The sequence below is a fragment of the Aquarana catesbeiana genome, linkage group LG10, assembly GCF_042186555.1.
Source record: "Aquarana catesbeiana isolate 2022-GZ linkage group LG10, ASM4218655v1, whole genome shotgun sequence".
Classification (NCBI taxonomy): domain Eukaryota; kingdom Metazoa; phylum Chordata; class Amphibia; order Anura; family Ranidae; genus Aquarana; species Aquarana catesbeiana.
In genome coordinates, this window is record NC_133333.1 from 213,113,357 (window position 1) to 213,137,847 (window position 24,491).

Here is a 24,491-nt window from a genome sequence, read left to right on the forward strand (position 1 = left end):
CTCTCCAGCTCATAATCCATTAGCAGTTCTGGGCAGCCTGCATTGCTCCCTCTCAGGTGCTTTACACGGACAGCCAGAAGTTTTGGCCCTGCTTGAGTCCCTACATTCCTCAGACTCTTCCTTAGTTTAGTCAGGTGGGCACTCCCACCCCTCAGCCACTTATTAAGAAGTGTGTAATTCCCACGTTTGATGTCATGTCCTAATAAAGCGCTGAAGATTCCTGATGAACATGCACCAATGTTTAGTGCCCCCTCACAACAGCTCTCCCCTTCCATAAAACATGCTTACCAGACCAAGGAAGTTCACACTGAGGGAAGTCCTCCCTTGGCTGGATCATGTGACTGGAGCTGAGTAGAAGCAGCTGTCCCCCCCCCCCCCCCACTCTGAACTGAAATGCTGCAGGGGTGGCTCCCACTTTGGATTCCAGGTGTGGCTGCCAGTACTAGTTGTTGTACTGCAAATGCTTTGTTAGGAAGGGGGGAGGAAGTTGTAGTTCCCTATCCTCCTCCCTTATCTACGCCCTTGGTGCATGCCCTTCAAGGGTCAACATCTCATTGAAATACATCGGACACCCTAATCGATGATGTCAGTGGGTGTCGAGGTACTCATCTACCCCAGAAAAAGAAGCATGGGCCTTAAGCTGGAAGTCTTCCCCGCCCCAAACACTTGTTTGACGCCAAGAAAAGTTCCCTTTACTGCTTCTAGGCTACAACCTCTAAGACCAAACTCAAGTAGGAGCCCAGTTTATCCTCAAACCATGGGCCTCTAAGTTTCCCAAACCTGCAGACAAGTCTTCTTCACCCCCACTTTCCATAGTGGGGGAAAGTCTGTTAATCTTTTTGACGTGGATAGACCACATCTTAGATGCCTTGGTAGAGTAAGTGCTTTTCAGGTGCTACAAACTAGAGTTCTGTTCTCAGCCCCTATCCACTTCATGTATTCCAACCTTCTTTTATCACTGAACAGGACAGCAGACTTTCATGCAGACCTTTCAGGCTTTTTGAATCAGGGGGTTATTGCTTCAGCTCCTGTAGCAAAAAGGTTTCAGGGATTTTATTCTAACATTTTAAGTTCCCAAATAAATCTCAAGGTTCTATATGTCTTTATTCAGATCCAAAAATACCATGTGGAATCCACCAGGTCTGCCATAGCCTCCCCGCACTGTCACTTATGCAAGGTGTGACTGTAAAAGTAATTGTGCAAGATCATATGCAAACGCTTTCAAATATATCAAGGAGTTCATATAAACAAATCATTTTGTGGTGAATACTACAATCATGCATCAAGTTGTATAGAGTGCAGAATTGTACGATCATTCTAAAAAGTCCATATATCATGTGAATAAGCTGTGATAACACTCCATATGTAATGCTTTGTCAAGTGCTCCACAACATGATTGCACACCAGCAACTTACCAGACTCACATAACCTCCCAAGCAGGAGGTCATGAGTGTTTAAAAGAAAAAGAGGTTATGCCTCAAGGGTGTTACCTGACCCTTTAAAAGCACCTTTACTGTGTTCCAGCCGAAACTCAAATATTGTATAGACAATCCAAGGCATTTAACAGGAAATAAAAAAAACTGAATTGTGGTATACCATTAAAATCACGTAAAATCATCAAAGTTCATTAAAAGCAAAGACTGCATAACTGTACACCACTGAAGCCGGTGTACATAGTCATAGCCAATCCCTGCCCCAACATATTTCGTCACACCAAACGTCTTCATGAGACTTCAGTTCCTGTAGAGGAAAGGTTTCAGGGATTTTATTATAGTTCCCAAACCTAAAGGGTGCATTTTTCCGATCAGCAAGTTCATTGTATAAATGTCTTTATTCAGATCCAAAAATTCTGCATGGAATCCACCATGTCTGTCATAGCCCCCTTCCAACAGGGAGACTTTCTGACCTCTGTAAATATCAAGAAGGCGTACTGTGCAAGAGTGCAAGTCACTCTTTTCCAGCATGTCCGTGATTTCCTTACTTTTTTGTTTGCGCAGCTCTTTACAAAATGAAGGCAAACATTACAGTTACAATACAATTGGTACAAGAGGAATCAGAGGACCCTGCTCATTAGAGCTTACAATCTAAGAGGGAGGGTCAAGTGATACAAAAGATAATAAATGTGGGGGATGAGCTGATGGAGAAAGTAAAAACACAGAATATTAGTTAGAAGCAGGATAGGCTTCTTTAAAGAGAAGGGTTTTCAGGGATCATCTAAAGATGGATAGATTAGGAGATAGTCGGACAGATTGGGCTAGGGGGTTCCAAAGGATGGGAGACATCCTGGAGGCGAGCATGGAAGGAGGTGACAAGGGAGCTAGAGAGCAGAAGATCTTGAATGGGCCGAAGAGAGCGGTTTGGTTAATATTTTGAGTCAAGGTTAGTGATGTAGCTGAGGCAAAGTTGTGGATGTCTTTATAAGTTGTTGTTAGTACCTTGAATTTTATTTGTTGGTTTAGCGGAAGCCAGTGGAGGGATTGGCAGAGAGGGGTACTAGACACTGAATGGTTGGTAAGGTGGACGAGTCTGGCAGTAGCATTCATGATGGACTGAAAGGGGGTATAGCCTATATAAAGGGAATCCAATGAGGAGAGAGTTGCAGCAGTCGAGGCGAGAGATAACCAGGGAGTGAATTAGAAGCTTTGTGGTGTCAATGGTTAAAAAGGGGTGTATTCTGGAGATGTTGCGGAGGTTGTCAGAGTCCAGGGTTACCCCTAGCACCCTGGCATGTGGGGACAGACTGATAGTTGTGCAACTTCCCCTACTGACAGAGAAGTCAGGGGAAGGAAATATTATGTGCTTGATTTTGTATAGATTGAGTTTGAGGAAGTGGTGTGACATCCAGTCAGATATGTCTGTTAGTAAATCAGTGACATGTGAGGAAACTGATGGGGTGAGCTGAGTGGTAGAGAGATAGACTTGGGTGTCACCAGCATAGAAATGGTATTGGAAACCATGGGAGGCTATCAGCTGACCCAGAAAGGAGGTATAGACCGAGAATAGGAGAGGTCTACTGTCCTTGCCTTGGTACACTCTTGGGGCATTCTCCATTGTGGGATATTTGGACAGCCTACTGTTGAGGGAGCAGCCAGCACAAGTTTTGACCGTCAATGTGACGCGGACAGTTCATACCTTGTAAAAGGTTCAGTTGAATCCATAACATTCAGAAGTTAGCATTGGAGTTGACTTATTGCTTAAAGTATCTGGGCCTTATCATAGACACAGTTCATACTAAAGTTTTTCTCCACAAAGAGAAACTTCAAATATTTCTTTCCTAGACTTGGACTCTCCCTGGGAACTCTTCTGACTCTCTACAACACTGGACATGCTGTCTGGTGGGTCATTTGATCAGAATCCAGTCAGACAGCTCCACAGCAGTGATGTACATCAACAATCAAAAGAAAGGATTTTGTGCTGGGCAGAACCTTAAGTCCAAGTCTCATCTGGTGTTTACATTCCAGGAGTGGAGCATTAGCAGGGGAATTTCCTTATCTGACACTTGGATTCAGGACAATGGGACCTACATCCTGATGTGTTCCAGACCTGTGTCACAGGTGGAGGGTGCCGGATGTGGACTTTGTGTTCTTCAAGTTCCAAAAACAAACTGGACAGGTTTGTCTCCAGGTGAAGAGATCCTCTGGTGGAAGCCTCTCTTTGCCATCCCAGATGGTCAGATGGTCTCTGTAAAGAGGAACTCGCTTCTCACCTCATTTTCTGTGGCTCAGACAAATTTTTGCTCAAGCCCATGGTCTTAAGGATTGGCTTCCACCCTTTCCTGACAAGGCACGTTATACTAGATCTGAGAGTTTCTTTTCGGCACAAGGCAACTTTTTCCCAAATTTCCCAGGCTTTTCCAGTTAGTCTTCCCTTCCTGCATTCTCTACCGGAGAGGTAGTTCTAAGTTCTACCGGGTGGATGTTTGGGCCTTAACTAATGAGAGATTGGGGTGTAAGGTCCTTCAGGCAGCTCTTTGAGCTGTGGGCAGTCCCCAATTGTTATCTGTTATTTGTTTAGTGGACTTGTTAATGTTTTGTTTGCTGTGCTGCACACCTCTCAGTTGGACTTCTTGTGGATGTTCCAAATGTCCCTGAATCCAGTGTCCCTCAAATGAGAAGGAAAATAGAATTTTTGTACTCACTGTAAAGTTCTATTCTTGGTGTTACAATGTAGGACATAGGTCCTACCCCTCTGTGTTTATGGTATTGCTCTTGGCACTGCTTTGTTACAAAACTGAGGCATGCTGGGAGTGGGAGGGGTTATACTAGGCTAATCACAGTTTTTTTATTGTTTGTTGCTGTCTAAATCCTTGTGTAGGTAGCAGTATAACCCAAATGTTTGTGAATCATGTGCCCCTCAAGGAATGCAAAAGAAGGACTTTATGATATGTATAAAAATCCTGTTTTATTGCATCATGAATTGTTATTCTTTCAGCCCCTGTAAGAAGTCCATGGTTTGCCAAAGGAACGTCTGATCCAAGCTGTTTACTCGGGTTAGCAGTAATAACAGTCCGTTGTTACGTAATGTGCTGTTATACATCTTCCCAGTTGGCAGAGAAACTCACCGGAGAATTTAATGTGTGTGTACTTTCTTTCATTTCTAATGCATAGCTGGTCAAGATCAATATGCCTGCGTGGGGAATTATTCCAATTTTCTGCATTTTAATTGACCTTTGCTAGTCAAAGATTGATCAGGTTCCCCTTTGAGAAGGCTACTTTATTGTATTTATTATACTAGATCATTAGAGATGAGTGAACTCCTTGCTTTTCTATTCACTGAATTATTGTGTGCTGTTAGGCCAATAATTCCTTTTTCTGTCAACTCTTCCAGCTTGATCTTTAAAGTAGCCCTTTTTCCTGCATACATTAGAAGCAACAATTTTCTTAGCGCAGTCACTAGCCAATAGAATGCCAGCTGTTTATTCTCTGGAGTTTGGAGGATAGTCATGGAGGGAACCATGTGATGCCTGTGACTTGCTTTTGACAAATGTAACAAGTTTTCTTTCACTTTACTAGAGATTATGGTAATCCAGCCTAATGAAATATTTCAATATTCTCTCTGTGTATACGTTGTTCTGTCCAGCATATTCTTTTTATTTGAACTGCTTTTCATCTTCAAATAACCCATACTGGGAAATATGTGCCCAAAAAAAGGCAGGCAGAGGGAAAGGGACTAGACACCACTATTGCCTGTGGTTCCCCTGCAGCTGATTTTTTTCCCCCCTCTTACTGATTTACCATGCCTTTTTCTGCAATTTGGAGGTGGCCATTTTGTTCAAAAGGTGGATTTTGCTTCCTCATGTCGCAGTGGCCCCACTGATTGCTGGTGATCTGAAGATTTTTGAGTTAATGATGAAAAAGCAACAGTATAAATAATTTAAAGGAGAAGTATGGGAATCCTTTTTTTTGCGGATTATTATATGTCCCCCTGGCGCCTCTTCACTCAAACCCAAGCCACTGAACACTGCCGATGGTTCGGTTCTCACTGCCCCCCGAGAAGAGAGCTGCTGACTGTCAATTGGCAGCTCTCCTGCTCTGCTCATCCATGTTCACTGGAGCGCTGAACTGTGGAGGGGGCAAAGAGCGGCTGTGTCAGCCTCTCAGAGGCTCGCTAAGAGGCTGAGACAGCCATCAATCCAGGCACCTGGCAGATTCAGACTTCCAGAGTCGGGATGACGCGGTGCCTGGACTGATCTTGGTGACGTCTGCAGAGAGCGGATTTCAGACCGCTCTCTGCTGAAAATGGGTCACATGAACCATAGGAGAAGCCCAGCCGAATGATCTCAGCCTAGACTTCTCCTTTAAATAATGAATGAAGCAGAAGGACCTTGCAGTGCAGGTTCTCAAGTACAGCTTCCTCTTCAGAAAGAACACTAAGCAGCACAGTAGAAACATCATCATCAGTTCTCACTTCAGATCTGGTGAGACCTGTAGTCAGAGGGAGCGGTGCCTTAGATTATCTCACAGTGTATACATACAGCTGTGAGGAAGTGCACTGCTATTTTTCAGTAGGAGTTCAAGACAAAAATTTAAAATCTGCTAAGGTACTGCTTAAGCACAATCAACATTTCTGGATATTCTCTATAAAATAGCAAATCTTAACTTTTTTGAGTTTAGGTCCACTGTAAACTCACCTCCAAAATGTTGTTAATCATACTCCTGGGTAAACTAACATGTAGAAAATATATGAAGTTGTAGTAGTTGATTGCATTTACTTCACTAACACAGTTGCTCTTGTCACTTGACAATCCCATCATACCTTTTGACATGGAATTCAAACATGTTAATGTAAAGGAAAAAAAACAGAAGGTGAAAATGCTACTCCAGGTTCCCTTCCTAGTACTGGCCATGTGGCAAAAGGTCTGCAGACATGTGGGAACCACTAAAGAGAGCCTAGTACATCGATTTCTTTTCAAATTATTTCAGCCATTCTATGACTCTTTATTCATTCTGGCAGAGCTGTTAACAAAGGGACGGAAAGGATTTTCCTTTCCATTATTGTAGACAGTGAGGAACTGTGGCTTCATTTGTCATCCACTCAGAATGGGGAGTGATATTTTGGAAAAAACGATAGGATGTCAGAACAGCTAAGATTGATACTTCAGTTTTTGATATATGCTAGGGATCTTTCTTTGAACCACCTCTTATATCTGTAGTGGTAAGATCTCTTGTGTTGAGTTAAAGATCAGTACATTTGGTGCAGCCATTATCAAGGTCTCACCATTTTCCCTGCTGGCATATTCATTTATCTTGTATTACGGAGACTGCAACGGGAAAAGTGGGAACACCCTAAGCTAGACACATAATAAAGCTGTATTTAATCTGCTTATATTTTGCCTTCCCTGGTTCCTACTTTTCCACCCTCACCAACATGCTCATACATGTTTTATATAAAACCTTTGCGTTTTCATTGTATCCCTTATTTTAGGGATCTAGTGATTTAGTCTTTGTGCTTCTCTATGCAATGCAGGCAAACTATGGCTGGTGGGAAAGGCCGGTAGGATACTTCACATAGCTTCCTGGATACATCACAGCAGCCTGCCTCAGTCCTCTTTTCAAGAGCCCTCAGTTATACATCTATCAAGGAATTTGGATATTTGCATATCAGTCTGGAGGAGTGGATGTTGTTAGGCAGGCAGATACTTTAATGTTTCATTGTTCTAAGGAAAACAAGATAAAATCTTAGTGGTCAGTATGGGTAATAACCCCTGTTATGCAAAACCAAATATCACTAAATGGGTGTAAGCATTATTTTGATGTTTGTATTGGTGCCACTCTGTTAGAGCAGATAGAGGTTGTTGCACTTTAGACAGTGTTGTGTAGGCCAATCATTATCATAAAATAAGCCCTGAAAATGTTGTAATACCTCAAAACATATGCTAATGAAAAGGTATGCTATAAAATAAAAAGTAAATCAGTTGCCTCTAGCAACAAAATTCCAACAGCCCTCATTTTCCATGCTGTTTTTATCTCTTTTTGCCTCCCAGGATATAGTAACATTATTGCAGAGAGATCATGACAACAGTATGTGGCTTTCCTACGATTTGGAATGGAATTTATTATTAGACAAAAAAATATTTCAACAGACGTGTCCGGTCCAGCTATAACACACAATCTCCCTATTTTATTTAATCGGAACAAAAAAATGAAGGAATTTATCAATCAGCTGTCACCATCATCTGTTATTGGACAGTAGCGGTACAGATAGAGCTCTTGTTCACACACAACAAATGGAGCTTCCCTTCCAGATTTTTATCAGCTCAGTCTTTCCTGTCAGGACTTTACAATGACCATGAACAAGTAAAAAATGCAGTACAAAAAAAACAGTACATAAATAGATTAATAGATGTATTGAAATGTGTTTGGAGGTGGGTGCACATTGCATGGTCCTGAAATGTTGTGGCTCATTAATGAGAGTTGGATTGGTATGAAATACAATATTAATAATTTATCCCTAGTCCTCGTAGTCCCTGAAACTAGGGAAATGTGTAGTTTGTTATATTTAGAACATGGCAACAAATACAGATCCAACCACTTGTTCTAGAGGCAGGAATTGGGTCTGAAGGTTTCCTACCAACACCTGCCTGGTATCAAGAAATAAAATTCCTGCTTTTATGAGAGAAATGTGACTTCTACTAGATATCTGTTATCTGTTTACAATAAATACACTGGGGTTTAAAATATATAGAAGCTTCCCTGACTGTCGGCCAAGAAGTGCATTAGCATCTGATCAGCCGTAATGGAAATTACCATATGTGTAGTTCCTGTCTCGTTACCCTGCCAGGCTGTGATGTTTCTCCACAGCATTGTGCTTACTGATGGCTAGATTCCTAGTCTTTGATACTGGTTATCTTTTGGCCACGGCTCTGGTCAGAGTCGGGAGCTGTGTTTAATTTTTGTTTTACATACAGTATTTTAAGGGGTAGTTTATAAAATGGTTGATTCCCCACCTAAATAAGAGAACCATGGCTTGTTGTACTCCATTGATCAAAGTGCTTTGTACAATCGTGAGGTCCTCTCCTTTTTTTTTTTTCCATATAAATATAAAACTAAATAAATATCTCATGAGAGAGGCTCACTCCCTTTTTCAAGGCTTCAAGAATTCAGAAGTCCCTTGTCATACGCCACAACCAAATACCACCCCGACAGTCAGTACTCTTTCCTTTCCCCATTATGTGTCACATAAGGCCCCTGGTTGCCTTGGGTAAGTCACACGTGTGTCTGCATCCTCCTCTGAAGTGGCCGGCTGGGGTCAGAGTTTTGAGATGATGATTGGGAATAATGAGAGGAAGATGCTGAGGCTTTGCTGGACTTGTCAAACTGGACATAGCCGTCTTGTTTCCCACTGCTGCTGACGCTGCTGTCGCACTGAGTGTCCAGGAAGGAACTGCTATCACTCATGGATCCTCTCTGGAACTCCCGTTCACACAGCTCGATGGAGCTGCTACCCATACCGAGGACGAAACGCTGACTATAATCATATAAGCGGTTCTGTCCGCTCAGGGTGCTGTAGATGTTGGTGAAGGACATGCCGGTAGGAACCCGTTGCTTGTTGGGCGGTCGAATTTCCGATTGACAGTTGGATAAAGAGATGGTTGGAGTTGAGTGGTGGTCTTTGAATGTATTCACACTGTAGTAGCCATTGGTGGGATCCTGAAAGAAAAAAAAAAAAAAAAAAAAGCGTTAGAAATATTAGAAACATGAAAATGCTGAATTACAGTGATGGAAGATTTTAATGCCCTAAATATAATTCATTCACAAGCTTCTATATGAAGTAGACCTGTCTTGAGGATATGAAGGCAAGTTAATAAGTTAAAAGCAGCACTGTAGTTTGTTCCGCCAAAACTGGGTGGGTTCCGAATGCAAATAGCAAATTACTAATTCCATGTCTAAGCTCTGACATTCCCCCAACATTCCCTTAGTACGCCTCCGTGTAAAGTACATGACTTTAGCTTGCCAGGATGGAGTGGGTGTGGCCTGCTTGCTGTCTTATTCCAGGACAACAGAAATAAACAAACTAAATAGTGTATGTTGCCCACCAATCAGATCCCAGATCTAATTTTCTTTCCCCTTTTGGAAACAACTCTGGCATCTAGTCTGTTGCCATAAGGCAGTGCAAACATTTCCTATCCTGCAGTTCAGTAACAAATTGCAGTGGCACTTGTACAAACCAAGATATCACAGACCGCAACTTTTTAATAGCATTGTATTGATTTTTCAGAGGTCCTCAGGTCTTCAAATCACGTCTTCTATAACCTGGCTGAATTAAACGCCTTAACATGATTGTAGAGCCAAATTGTTTTTCTATTAAAACAACAAATATGTTATAGTTACCTGCTCTGTGCAATAGTTATGTACAGAGCAGCCCCGTTTCGCCTTCTCTCGGGTCCCTCACTGGTGCTCCTGGCTCCTGCTCTTCTTGGTGTGCCACCGTAGGAAGCCGCTTTCTATTGTGGCAGACCTGTGGGCTCGATCCCCGCCTGAAGCCCCCTCATCACAGGATCTGATTGAAATCAGCAGCAAATGGCTCCCGCTGCTATTAATCTGCCCTGTGAGGAGAGAGAGAGCAGCTGCCTTTGTGCACAGCACTGGAATGAGAATGGGCTCAGGTAAGTATAAGGGGTGGTGGGGGGCTGCACGCAGAAGGTTTTATTTTTCTTTAATCTCAAAAAAATTAAAAGTCGGCTTCACAGCCATTTCTCTACTGCGTATGCGCAAAGCGCTGTCCTTTGTGAATGGCCTGGCGGCGGTGGAAGGAGGAGGGGGGCCGTACTTCCGAGTGACTTTGTTGCGGCGATGTCACCCAGAGGTGTGAAATAACTATTGCACAGAGCAGGTAACTATAACATATTTGTTGTTTAAATAGAAAAAAACTATTTGGCTATACAATTATTTTAAGGCTTCCAATTCAGGCAGGTTATAGAAGATGTGATTTGAAGACCAGAGGACCTCTGAAAAATCAATACAATGCTATTAAAAAGTTGCTGTCTGTGACATCTTGATATCTAGTACAAGTGTCACTACAGTTTGTTACTGAACTGCAGGATAGGAAATGTTTGCGCTGCCTTTTGGCAACCAATTAGATACCTGTCAAAAACAGGTATCCGCCCCCCCCCCCCCCCCACTCCCGAAAGGTGTCAAATGTGGCAGTGGAGTGGGGAGGAAGCAAACAAGTGGAGCTTCCCCTTTTGCACACTCTCATCGGTCCCTACCCTCAAGGAGCCCACAATTCAAGGTCCCCAACTCACATTCATATACTAGGGCCAATTTTGGACAGAAGCCAATTAACCTACCAGCATGTCTTTGGAGTGTGGGAGGAAACCGGAGTACCCGGAGGAAACCCACGCAGGCACAGGGAGAACATGCAAACTCAAGGCAGGTAGTGTCGTGGTTGGGATTTTTACCACTAGGCGAGAGTGCTACCCACCACACCACTGTGCCGCCTTCAAGTGATGTAGGGGTTTTGTGTAAGAACTTTCAGTATGAAGTAGCAGACCAAGCATCTGACTCTCTTGAAAGTGTTCAATTTGATGCTTTGCCAGGTATCTGTAGTTCTTGAACAGAGTGAAGACATGGGGAATGGGAGACAGGACAGGTGATTATAAACCCTTTTCTATTGTAGGTCTGGCTTTGTGATTTTGATTTATTTAACTCAGTGACGGTTGCATTAAATCCATCTCAGGACAAATATTAACCCCCCCCCCCCCCAATCCAACATGACCCATCCTTCAGGGCTTATTTTGTTCTTTACAAGTCAGCGGTCTGGGTCCTTCCACAGTGCTGGTTCCAGGTGCAAAGGTCCAATAATCCAGCGCTGCAGATGCACCCATACTGGCTGGTTCCCTTACAGTCTTATCACAGTGTCATTCCTCTTCTGGATTCTTCTTGCCACAGTGCCACTGGATAACCAACAGGAAGTGTCTACATCATGAATATATATATATATATATTTTAAGCCAGCGATCAATTAGAAGGTGTGAGAGGGAGGGGTAGGAGGGGGTAAATATTTGCCCAAAGATCAGCTTGAAATATGCTTCTCTTCCCTGTCGGAAGTTATGTATATTTCAAAACATGAAAAACTTACCAGCCAGTCACCAGTCAATTCAGGGTGTTGTTCAAAGTGAATGTACATGCAAAAAAATAGTTTTGGATATAGTAGAGAAGGGTTAGATCCCCTGTCAAGTTTTTTACTTGTCTGTATCCCTGCTGGGGAGATCCACCCTCTTTATGCGCCCCGGTGACCATTATCAAAGAGAATATATAACTGGAAATACAGAGTTTTATAGTTCTCACCAATGCAAGAGATGAGGGAAAATCCTGGTGGGGACACCTATTCCTGCAACAACTGTCTATGATGGTAATTTGGTTGTTTTTGGAGAGATTTCACTTATTTCCTGTTGTGCATCCAGAATAGAAAGTGAAGGTAATTACAACCAGTGGGGCAGAGGTTGCTAGAAAACAAACTGATAGGGGGTTTTAAAGGGGTTGTAAACCCTGGTGTTTTTTCACCTTAATGCATCCTATATATTAAGGTGAAAAAACAGCCCCCTAGCCCCCCCATTTTACTTACTTGAGCACTGGAATTACTCACGGCGGAAACATGCTCTTCCTCTGCCCAGGGCTCTTTATTGGATAGATTGATAGCAGCGCAGCCATTGGCTCCCGCTGCTATCAATCAAATCCAATGATGCATGCGCTGGGGGGCGGGGCTGAGTCCTATGGACGCCGAATGATGGACTTGGGAGCGCGCCCGCAAGTTAACCTCCCTCGGGAGAGCGCCTAGGAGGTTATACGATGTGGGGGGGGGATCCGCGTAAGCCGCCAGGGGACCCCAGAAGTCGAGGATCGGGGCCACTCTGTGCAAAACGAACTGCACAGTGGAGGTAAGTATGACATGTTTGTTTTTTTGTTTTTTTTTTTTTAAATTAAAGCTTTACAATCACTTTAACCAGTGGCGTCCCCTCTTTCCAGTCACCCTCTTCTATGACTAATGGATAGATTCATGCATTGCATGAATCTATCCATGGCTGAAGCCACCCCATATTCGGGCGTCCGGACCCTTTTCGGACGCCTGAATTACAGCGGCGGGGGGTGTTTTTGAAGCACCTGATTAGAGCCATAGGCTCTAATAGACTTCAAAAAAGGTGAACTGCAAGCGCAGAGCATTGCGCTCGCAGTTCACCCAAGTGTGTTAGGAAAGCGAATATTCATTCTCTGTTCTAACACTGAACTGCCTCTCTGCCAATCAGGTGCACAGGTCTGTTACCTGTCACCTGATTGGCTGAAAGGACAGGCGCTGCAGTTGGAAACCTATCAGGAAGAGGGGAGGAGAGGCATTGAGGACACAGGGGCTGCTGTCTGACCCGCTGCAAGGTCCCACTGCTCGCCGCCATCACCCGCATGCCTGACCCGCCACTGAGACAGGGTAAGTGCCGGGCAGATGGCGAGCGGGGGGGGGGGCACAGTGGCAGCATTTGCTGGGGTACAGTGACAGCATTTGATGTGGCACTATTTGATGGGCACAGTGGCAGCATTCGATGGCCACAGTGGCAGCATTTGATGGGCACAGTGGCAGCGTTTGATGGCACAGTGGCTGCGTTTCATGGGCACAGTGAGGCTGCAATTGATGTTTTTTTTTCAGAATTTTTCAGTTTGTTTGCGCCCCCCCAAAAATTTTGAGCACCATCCGCCACTAGTTTTAACCCTTTTTTGCACTTTATTCTGGGGAAAAAAAACTGTCTGCACACAAATAATTGACATACTACTACTTCAATAAAGTAAAGTGCTCATTTAATTCTCTGGAGCTGCGAGAAATTATGCAAAACAGGAATTTCAGATTCTGAGACGTTTCACCGGATGTTGATTCGAGGGCTAAACGTCCACTGTGCCTAATTATCAGACGAAGTCAAGTCATCATGAATGAAATGAAAGCAGTGGAAAATTCAGACAGCCACAATAGGCTGTAGCTGCACATGTAGGCCGCAGTCCCGGGAGAGGTAGTCTGCGCACGTTGCTATGGTAACCACTTTGATTAAATATGACACCAAATCATTTTTTTGAGGAGATGAGATTAATTATCCTTTAAACACATTCCTTCATCTGTATGTAAATAAATCTGACTTAAAAGGCTAATAACCGACTAAAATTGTTTTTATGAGGGGTAATAGCGGGGAGAGGCTGTGATATTCTGTCACAGTCTATGATTATCCAGGAGGGAGGGGAGACTCTCTGAACTTTGTTGTCTGATAAACAAAACAAAAAAAAAGTTCCTAAAGGAAACCTGCCATGAAGCAAGTACCTGTCTGAGAAGACTCCAGTGGAAGCTGCCATCGTGAGAGCATCATTGGAGGGTTCAGCTACCTCAGCCCCACCATGCATTTCCCTACCTAAAATTAAGTCTCAGACCTCTTAAAGCAGTAATTAAATTGATAATAACCACTTGCCGAACCAGCTGCTGTCAAGGTCTGCTCATTCCCACAAATCGTCATACCTGTGAGTTGGCTCCTTTAAGAGCCTTAGCAGGTGTGCGCGCGCCGCTGCATGGTGGAGGGACCCGATGCACGTGGCTGGCGACCGCGATGTCCGCCTGCCACCCGCGATCGCGGGCACGAGAGCCAGAACAGGGATCTGTGTATGTGAACACACAAATCCCTGTTCTGACAGGTGTGGAGAGACAGATCTGCTGTTCCTAGTAATTAGAAACAGGGATCAGTCTCCTCCTCCAGTCAGTCCCATCCCCCACAGTTAAAAACGCACATGAGGAAACACAGTTAACCCCTTGATTGCCCCCTAGTGTTAACCCCTTACCTGTCACTGACATTTACACAGTAATCAGTGCATTTTTATAGCACTGATCGCTGTATAAATGTCAATGGTCCCAAAAAATGTCCGATCTATCAGCCGCAATGTCACAGTCCCACTAAAAATCGCAGATCGCCGCCATTACTAGTAAAAAAAATAAATTTAAAAAATGCCATAAATCTATCCCCTATTTTATAGATGCTATAACTTTTGCGCAAACCAAATCAATATATGCTTATTGTGATTTTTTTTTTTTTTTTTTACAAAAAATATGTAGAATAATACATATTGGAATAAACTGATGAAGAAATTTAGTTTTTTACCAATTTTTTTGGATATTTATTATACCAAAAAGTAAAAGATATTGGTTTTTTTTCACAATTGTATTTTTTTTGTGTACCACCACCAAAAAAATACCACCAAAAAGAAAGCTCTATTTGTGGGAAAAAAAGGACGTCAATTTTGTTTGGGTACAGCGTCGCACGACTGCACAATTTCAGTTAAAGCGACACAGTGTCGTACTGTTAAGAAATGGCCTGGTGATTAAGGGGCAAATCCTTACGATCTTTAAAGGGATAGTTCACCTTTACCACAACACTGCCTATGCAGATAAGGGGCATCTGTAGATAAAAAACAAACTGTGCAGCTTTGACTAAAGTTGAATAAAGCCCTTGCTTTAGGTGTAGGCTATTTACATACCTTATAAAGCCTAACTGGAATACTCCCAGGACGTTGCTAAGTACTCGCAGGACTTTGCTAAGTGAGGCCTAGTCGTCGCTGCTCCCCTCGCTATCACAGGAGTAATCGCTCAAATGCTGAGCTCACAGCTACTACATCAGGGAAGAGAAAGAGTATGTGATGGTGTTTGAATCAGAGAAAGAGCTCACTCCTGTGATGGTGGAGGTGACCAGTGATGACTAGGCCTCATTTAGCAACGTCCTGGGAGTATTCCAGTCAGGCTTTATAAGGTATGTTAATGGCCTACATCTATAGCAAGGGTATTATTCATCTGTAGTCAGAGCTGCACAGCTTGTTTTAACCACTTAAGGACCAAGCCTCTTTCTGAGATTTGGTGTTTACAAGTTAAAAACAGCTTTTTTTTGCTAGAAATTTACTTCGAACCCCCAAACATTATATATTTATTTTTTCTAACACCCTAGAGAATAAAATGGCGGTTGTTGCAATACTTTTTGTCACATTGTATTTGCCAAGCGGTCTTACAAGCGCACTTTTTTTTGGAAAAAATACACTTTTTTAAATTAAAAAATAAGACAACAGTAAATTTAGCCCAATTTTTGTTTTATATTGTGAAAGATAATGTTACGCCAAGTAAATTGATACCCAACATGTCACGTTTTAAAATTGTGCCCGCTTGTGGAATGGCGACAAACTTTTACCCTTAAAAATCTCCATAGGCGACGTTTAAAACATTCTACAGGTTGCATGTTTTGAGTTACAGAGGAGGTCTAGGGCTAGAATTATTGCTCTCACTCTAACAATGGCAGCAATACCTCACATGTGTGGTTTGAACACCGTTTTCATATGCGGGCGCTACTCACGTATGCGTTCACGTCTGCACGCAAGCTCGGTGGGACGGGGCGCGTTTAAAAAGTATTTTTTATTTTTTTCTTATTTAAATTACCTTTTTATTTTTACACTGTTTTTTTTTTTTAAATTGTGTCACTTTTATTCCTATTACAAGGAATGTAAACATCCCTTGTAATAGAAAAAAAGCATGACAGGACCTCTTAAATATGAGATCTGGGGTCAAAAAGACCTCAGATCTCATATTTACACTAAAATACAATTAAAAAAAAAAAAAAAAATAATGTCATTTGAAAAAAAATAAATAAATGTCTTTAAGAGCTATGTGCGGAAGTGACATTTTGACGTTTCCCCTCACTCATCTCCATACCACACATGGAAGAGGACCCGATTGCCTCCGCCGCTACCGACGACTCCAGTAAGCGGCGGAGGGCAACGGAGCACGGCGGGAGGGGGGGGGGGTAGCCCGAATCTGCCGCTGAGACACTTTTTTATTTGAAAGTGGACAGCCCGCTGAAAAAGAGGAGCCCGCTGCCATAACAACGATATCCCTTTTGAAAGTACCAACGTATAACGACGGTGGGTGGTCCGTAGTGGTTAATATACAAACCTCCCTTACCTGCATAGGTGTTTTTTTTTGTAAAGCTGAACTATTCTTTAAGTGTGTAAAGGTTATTTATTTGTTTTCTTAAAATAAGAGATTATACTTACCTGCTTTATGCAATGATATTGTACAGAGTGGTCCCTTACCACCTCTTTGGCAGTCCCCCAGTGGTGCTGTCCTCTCCTCTTTCTTTCAGGTGCCTCCTTGGCAAGTTGTGTACTATGGGGACACCCATGTGTGCATGCTCCCGAGCTGGGCTATGTGCGTCGATAGATAAATAAGCCACACCCCAGCTCCCTCTTAACAGAAGGTTGATTGACAGCTGCAGGAGCATATGGCTCCCTTTTCTCTCAGTGTTTCCTGTGAGATCAGGAAGTGAGAAGATTCAGGACAGCACTGGAGAGGTGAGAGGAGTCAGGGCAGCGCTGGAGAGGTGAGAGGAGTCAGGGCAGCGCTGGAGAGGTGAGAGGAGTCAGGGCAGCGCTGGAGAGGTGAGAGGAGTCAGGGCAGCGCTGGAGAGGTGAGAGGAGTCAGGGCAGCGCTGGAGAGGTGAGAGGAGTCAGGGCAGCGCTGGAGAGGTGAGAGGAGTCAGGGCAGCGCTGGAGAGGTGAGAGGAGTCAGGGCAGCGCTGGAGAGGTGAGAGGAGTCAGGGCAGCGCTGGAGAGGTGAGAGGAGTCAGGGCAGCGCTGGAGAGGTGAGAGGAGTCAGGACAGCGCTGGAGAGGTGAGAGGAGTCAGGGCAGCGCTGGAGAGGTGAGAGGAGTCAGGGCAGCGCTGGAGAGGTGAGAGGAGTCAGGACAGCGCTGGAGAGGTGAGAGGAGTCAGGACAGCGCTGGAGAGGTGAGAGGAGTCAGGGCAGCGCTGGAGAGGTGAGAGGAGTCAGGACAGCGCTGGAGAGGTGAGAGGAGTCAGGACAGCGCTGGAGAGGTGAGAGGAGTCAGGGCAGCGCTGGAGAGGTGAGAGGAGTCAGGACAGCGCTGGAGAGGTGAGAGGAGTCAGGACAGCGCTGGAGAGGTGAGAGGAGTCAGGTAAGTATTTACGGATGGGGTGTGGGGGGATGTAGGAAAGGTGGTAAGGGAGTTTTTTACATTAATGGAGAGGATGCACTAAGTTAAAAAAAAATGACTTTAGAACCACTTTAAGCCTGATTAGAAAATGTTCTCTTTTTGCCATAACTCTCTGTGCAATAGTTTTAAAATGCCTACAAAGTGGTCATATGGCTGTTTCTTGTCTGCTTCAGTACAGCCTTGTTGGGCCAATGGAAGGAGTAGCAGCGGTGCTGTGCATCACATAATGTGACATAATCCAAACAAAGAGCAAATGGAGCACTAGATTCTCTATTTTTTTAAGGGTCATGGAGCATACTGACCCCTGTCAAAAATGAGGACTCCCCTCAGGAACAAAGAACCCAGAGATGACAATCCACATACATACAATCTAATGAGAGTGCCAGACAATGGTTTAAGACCCCAAGGTTTTTAATGATAAAATTGATTTTTGGCAGAAAAAAAATCGAACATATTTAGGGGGCCCCACACACTACCCCTTAATCAGGTCCCAATGACTAAAAGGGAAAATACAATGCTGTTTTGCTTAAAGTTTCTCTTTAACTTTTTTTTTTTTTTTTTGTACTTGCCTGCTCTGTGCAATGGTATTACACAGCGTTGCCCTTTACTCCCTTTTCTGGAGTCCCCCACCAGCTTTCTCTGCCCCTCCTCTCCTGTGTGCACACCTATAGCAAGCCATGTGCTATGGGGGCACACGCGTGGGCACACCCCCAAGCCGGGTTGTGTGCATCCATAGACACACACAGTGTGGCTCAGCCCGGCTCCATCCTCATAGGATTTGACTGACAGGAGCGGGAGCCAATTAGGTAGATGGGGGAGAAGAGATGCAGCTGGGCACAGTGCTGGGTCGAGAGAGGACTCAAGTAAGTGTTTGGGGGAGGAGGGGTGGGGTGGTGGTAAAACAGGAAAAAAACATTTAACTTTAGAAACACTTTAAAGCTTTTCCCCAGGCAAATGGCTAAATATACAAATGATTTACAGACATGAAAGCTGTTTTACCTGCTAAAGTATTTGTACTTCTGTTCATCTAGTCTTGAGATTTTTAACAGCTCCTCCACACAGCACCATCTCAGTTCCTTGCTGCAGTTCAGTAACCTTTACATGCCTTGTCCCTACCCCAGCCTGTGATTGGACAGTGAAGGAGAAGCAGCAGACTGATGAGCTCATCTTTCTCACTCTGCTCCTATTCTATCAGCATGTCCTTTGAGCACCATGGCACAATTAATTGGTTGTTTCTGCTGCTTCTCCCTCTCCCAGTCTGAGCTCTGTGGTACAAAGATGGTAGGAGGTTAAAATGATTATTTACTAATGAATCCAGAGCTGCGTTCATTTGTGTCTTTGAGGTCTGTCTGGAGTCTCCACCGCAGTTATATAGGCTGACACTGTATGGCTATTTTTTATTTATTTTGGGATTAAAGAGGAACTGCAGTCTGCTCACGTAATAAAAACATCTTTGCCGTTCTGAAGCTTCCCTCCAACCACTTTACATATTATTTCATATATACTGTGATTCTGTACTTGCCAAATATGCTGCAGAAATCTCCCTCCACTGAGTCTGGCTGCAATCATTTTAACTGTGGGCAGCTGAAGCTGCTGCCTGTTCACTTCCTGGATTTACACAGACACACAGAGGCACACCTCCAGCTCCGCAGCTCTCATTGGCCCTCATATGACTCATCCCCCCTCCCTTCCTGGAAAACTCTCAACATCTTAATGTCACCCTGATAGAACCCTGGTGAAAGGGGTGGGAAGTGAACCCAGGAAATCAGCGCTGCAAGGCTACTTATTCATACCACCTAAAATGTTCACAATATAGTAGCAATCTGGGTAACATTTTCTCCAAAAGTTATTGGTAATGGTGGAGCTTGGATCTCAATCCTAATGCCCCGTACACACGATCGGACATTCCGACAACAAAATTGGTGGACTTTTTCCGACAGATGCTGGCTCAAACTTGTCTTGCATACACACAGTCACACAAATCTTGTCGGAAATTCCGAACGTCAAGAACGCGGTGACGTACAACACGTACGACGAGCCCAGAAAAAGGAAGTTCAATGGCCAGTGCGGCTCTTCTGCTTGATTCCGAGCATGCGTGGAACTTTGTGCGTCGGAAATGTGTACACACGATCGGAATTTACGGGAACGGATTTTGTTGTCGGAAAATTTGAGATCCAGATCTCAAATTTTGTGTACGGAAATTCCGATGGAAAATGTCCGATGGAGCCCACACACGGTCGGAATTTCCGACAACAAGCTCTGATCGAACATTTTCTGTCGGAAAATCCGACCGTGTATACGGGGCATTAGAGTGTAGAAAATGTACCTATTATTATTGCCGTTCTCTAGTTTTTCTTCTCGTTTTTTTGACCAGATCGTTTTGTTTAACGCACAATTTATTTCGCATTACGCTGAACCCCTCGTGTAAAGGGAGAGGATCTTCGCAGGACTCATGTCTTGATTTATCAGTGCGTACTCTTAATTGGCTGCTAAAGCTTGGGGCCAGTGATCCAGAGGCTCTGGAATGGAACTACAGCAGATGTTATTATATGGAGGTCAACCAGGGGGCTCAGCTGTAAAACGGATCTCTTGTCTTCATAGCATTTGGTCCGGAGACAAAACTGAAGCCACATATTTGCTGGTCAAGGTTGCTAACATTATTACTAAGCTGCAAAGGCAGCTAAATTGTTTTTCTGTTTATACTCTGTGACATGCATTGGCTTTGTCATTTTGGTCCTGAGAGGATACATCCATTTCAGACCTTTCTGTCTTCCAGCAGTCATTCCAGGAAAAGTATTCTGTAAACCCGAGTGAGGCTTATGCTGATAAAACCTGCTGCTACTCAACCAGTAACCTATTTGCAGGAGATTCTGTCTGTTCTCTTCTCATGTAGCTTTCTTAGAATGTAAGCCAGACATAAACGTGGGGTATGATCATTTAGAATCATTTGATCAGATATTTAACCACTTCAGCTCTGTAAAATTTAACCCCCCTTAATGACTAGGCCCTTTTTTCTTACGATACGGCACTGCCTGATTTTAACTGACAATTGCGCGGTCGTGCGATGCTGTACCCAAATACAATGTCTCTTTTTTTCCCACAAATAGAGCTTTCTTTTGGTGGTATTTGATCACCTCTGCGTTTTTTCATTTTTTGCGCTATAAACAAAAAAAGAGCAACCATTTTGAAAAACAAAAACAATATTTTTTTCTTTCTGCTATAAAACACATCCAATAAAAAAATGTAAAAAAAAATCAAATGTCTTCATCAGTTTAGGTCAATATGTATTCTGCTACGTTTTTGGTTAAAAAAAATCCCAATAAGCATATATTGATTGCTTTGTGCAAAAGTTATAGCGTCTACAATCTATGGGATAGTTTTATGGAATTTGAATTTTTTTACTAGTAATGGCGGCTCTCAGCGATTTTTAGTGGGGCTGCAACATTACAGCGGACAAATCTGACACTAAGTGACACTTTTTGGGGACCAGTGACACCAATACAGTGATCAGTGCTAAGCAAAATGCACTGTCATTGTACAAATTCCACTTACAGGGAAGGGGTAAACATCAGGGGTGATCAAGAGGTTAAATGTGCTCCTAGGGAGTGCTTTCTAATGGGGGGGGTGCTTTGGCTGTGAGAAGACAGAGCAGACAGTCTCCCCGACTAGCAGTCTCCCCTTGTTTACATAGGCAGATTGCTGTTCTGCCACTCTCATGAACAATCGGCTGGGACCCGCTGATTGGCTCACTCTGTGTGCAGTCACTGTGGGAGCTGGTCGCCGGTGGCGCACGTGTGTGCTCTAGAGCCAGAAAAGCAAAATCACGTACGTGATTTTGTGCAGGAGAGCCGTTGCCCCGCATTATATGTACGCGGGGCGGTTGGCATGGCAAGTGGTTAAAGTGAGGAAACTTAAATTTAAAGTCAGTGTTTAAGCTGCTTATACTTTGTCTTCCCTGCCCCCCCCCCCCCTCCATCAACCAGCTAATTGATTTAAAAAAAAAAAAATCTTTCTGTTTTCAGTACATACTTTATTTTGGACCCAGCGATGTCATTGATGGGTTTCTGTGCTTCTCAATTCAATGCAGGCAGATCATGTCTAGTGGGAGGGGCTGGCAGGATGCTGTATGTGGATTCCTGAAAACGTTGCAGCTCCCTGCCTCAGTACTCCTCTCAAGTGAACTCAGCCCTGATGCAGGCAATGGGCTGGCTTTTTCTGAGGATTTATGCAAATATCTAAATGCCTTGATGGGTGGATGTCAGTCTAGAAAAGTGGGAGTTACTAGACAGGCTGTATTTCCAGCTGAGCTCCCATAAAAGACCTGAAATCCAATAAAAGAAAGGGGGCATGCCGGAGACAATAATGGACCGTACACACGATCAGAAAATCGTACGGAAAATAGTGCTTTTGAATCGATCGTACTATAATTGGATCCTTAGTACAGAGCTTTCGAGAGCCGATCATGACAGCTCATCTGATATTATCGGACGTGCGCGAAAAATTTTTTCGTACAAAGCCAGATTGTACGATTTTCGTTTAGTCAATACAGCTATCGTTCGGAAATGCAATACAAATGCATTACTACACATGACATCACTTCGGAATTTTTTTTCTGTCGTACGGGAATTTTCGTGACTTTAGTAAACTCATCAGATTCGATCTGAGATTAGCATGCAAAAAAAAAAAACGGACGATCATTCGTCCGATAATCTCATCGTGTGTACGGGGCTTAAGTCTGAGGAGCATAAGACTAGATGATGCTGAAATTCCTCCATCCAGGAAATGAGGGGGGCTCTATCTGACCTGCTGCAGCTACTAATGCACATTCTGAGTAGCTCACAGTGTGCAGTGAAATCAGGGTTAGTGATCTGGGTACAGAAGAGGAGCGCCTTCAATTGTGCAAGTCTAAAGGGAAGGCTGACAGTCTTCCTGCAAAAGAACATGCTTAAAGTGGGGCTCCACCAAAAAGGGTAAGCTCCACTTGTTCACACCTTCCCCCCATCCACTTCCACATTTGGCACTTCTTGGGGGGGGGGGGGGATGGGGGAGCGGGTACCTAGTTTTGACAGGTACCTGCTCCCACTTCTGAGTAAGGTTGCCGCACGGTAATCTACGACATTTCTGGCCCCAATTCTCACCCCCCCCGTGCCTTCTGGGACACACAGAGGTCCCAAAATATGGTGGAACCATTCAGAAAGCGCAGCGCGACTCATGCATGCTCAGTAGGAAACAGGCTGGGAAGCCGCAAAGCATCACTTCCTGTTTCCCTTACTACAGATGCCTGCGTCTGCACCCAAAGCCGATTCACAAATTGGTTAGGGGTGCCGACATCGCAGGATCGCTGGACAGATAGGATTTGTACAGGATTTGTAGCTGCTGACTTTTCTTTTTTTCACAGACTGGAACTTCTCTTTAATACTACTCTATCCTGCTGTTTGTACTTCAAATCTGGATCCTCTTACAAAGCTATGGATGCATCTGACACTTTCGGACATGTTGGATAATTGCGTCCCCCAATGTACGTTGTGGTTTCCACTAGCCGTCCACTGGGCCCCTATTATGTCTCTGATAGACAGCAGTGATTTAGGAGTTGGCAGGGGGAACCACAGCACACAGAAAGGGATACAATTGTGTAATATGCAGAAGATTTCTCTAGAAGCTGTAGGTATGCAAGAGAGCAAAAATGCAAGCCAAGGGTGCCACCAGGATAGAAAAATTATGAACTGCATTCTTTTGCAGGGGGGTTCTTTTGTATCTCTTATTTGATAAAAGAATTACTTTAAGGACTGGAAGAATTTCCCCCTTAACCACTACAATACAGGGCATTTTCACCCCCTTCCTGCCCAGGCCAATTTTCAGCTTTCAGCGCTGTAACATTTTGAATGCAATACTGTACTCAAATGAGATTTTTATCATTTTTTTTCCCGACAAATAGAGCTTTCTTTTGGTGGTATTTGATCACCTCTGCGGTTTTTATTTTTTGCGCTATAAACAAAAAGAGCTACAAGTTTGAAAAAAAACACAGTATTTTTAACTTTTTGCTATAATAAATATCCCAATTTCTGTTTTTTCTTTTAAACACATTTTTTCCTCAGTTTAGACCGATATGTATTCTTCTACTCATTTTTGATAAAAAAAAAATTGCAATAATACAATACAAAATAGGTTATTGATTTATGGCATTTTTATTATTATTTTTATTTTTACTAGTAATGGCGGTGATTTGCGATTTTTATCATGACCGTAAAATTGCGGCGAAAAGATCGGACACTTTTGACAATATTTTGGGACCACTGACATTTTATACAGCAATCAGTGCTATAAATATGCACCAATTACTGTATAAATGTCACTGGCAGGGAAGGAGTTAACACTAGGGGGCGATCAAGGGTTAAATGGGTTACCTAGGGAGTGAGTCTAACTGTGGGGGGATGGGACTGACTAGGGGAGGAGACCTATCGGTGTTCCTATATACTAGGAACACGTGATCTGTCTACTCTCCCCTGACAGGATGTGGATCTGTGTGTTTACACACACAGATCCACGTTCCTGCTCTGTTACGAGCGATCGCATGTGCCCGGCGGACATCATGGCTGCCAAGAACACGCAACGGCTCCTCTGTGACACTGCGGGCACGTGCGCGCGCCGCCCTATACCGCCTGGAAGCCGTGGTCGTCATATGACACCCGCCCAGGATGGGAGATCCCATCTGCAGACATCATATGACAATGGGCAGGATGTGAAGTGGTTAATGACCAGGCCATTTTTTGCGATACGGCACTGCGTCGCTTTACTTTACTTTACAGTGCGACACTGTACCCAAACATAATTCACGTCCTTTTTTTTCCCACAAATAGAGCTTTCTTTTGGTGGTAATTGATCACCTCTGCATTTTTTATTTTTTGATCTATAAACAAAAAAAGAGCGTCAATTTTGAAAAAAAAAAAACAATATTTTATACTATTTGCTATAATAAATA

At 43.7% G+C, this 24,491-nt stretch overlaps 1 protein-coding gene across 2 annotated transcripts in view; it reads right to left on the reverse strand.

Annotated features, from left to right (window-relative positions):
- Window positions 1-7,519: 7,519 nt before the first annotated feature.
- The window catches only part of KIRREL3 (kirre like nephrin family adhesion molecule 3), a 1,308,166-nt gene continuing 1,291,194 nt past the window's right edge, over window positions 7,520-24,491 (reverse strand). Inside the window, exon 17 of one of the 2 annotated variants that reach the window (XM_073603284.1) lies at window positions 7,520-9,149. In XM_073603284.1, the coding sequence (XP_073459385.1) occupies window positions 8,706-9,149 (444 nt within the window). In that variant the 3' untranslated portion in view covers window positions 7,520-8,705. The remainder of the gene's footprint in view (window positions 9,150-24,491) is intronic. The other variant, XM_073603286.1, reaches the window with a different exon arrangement.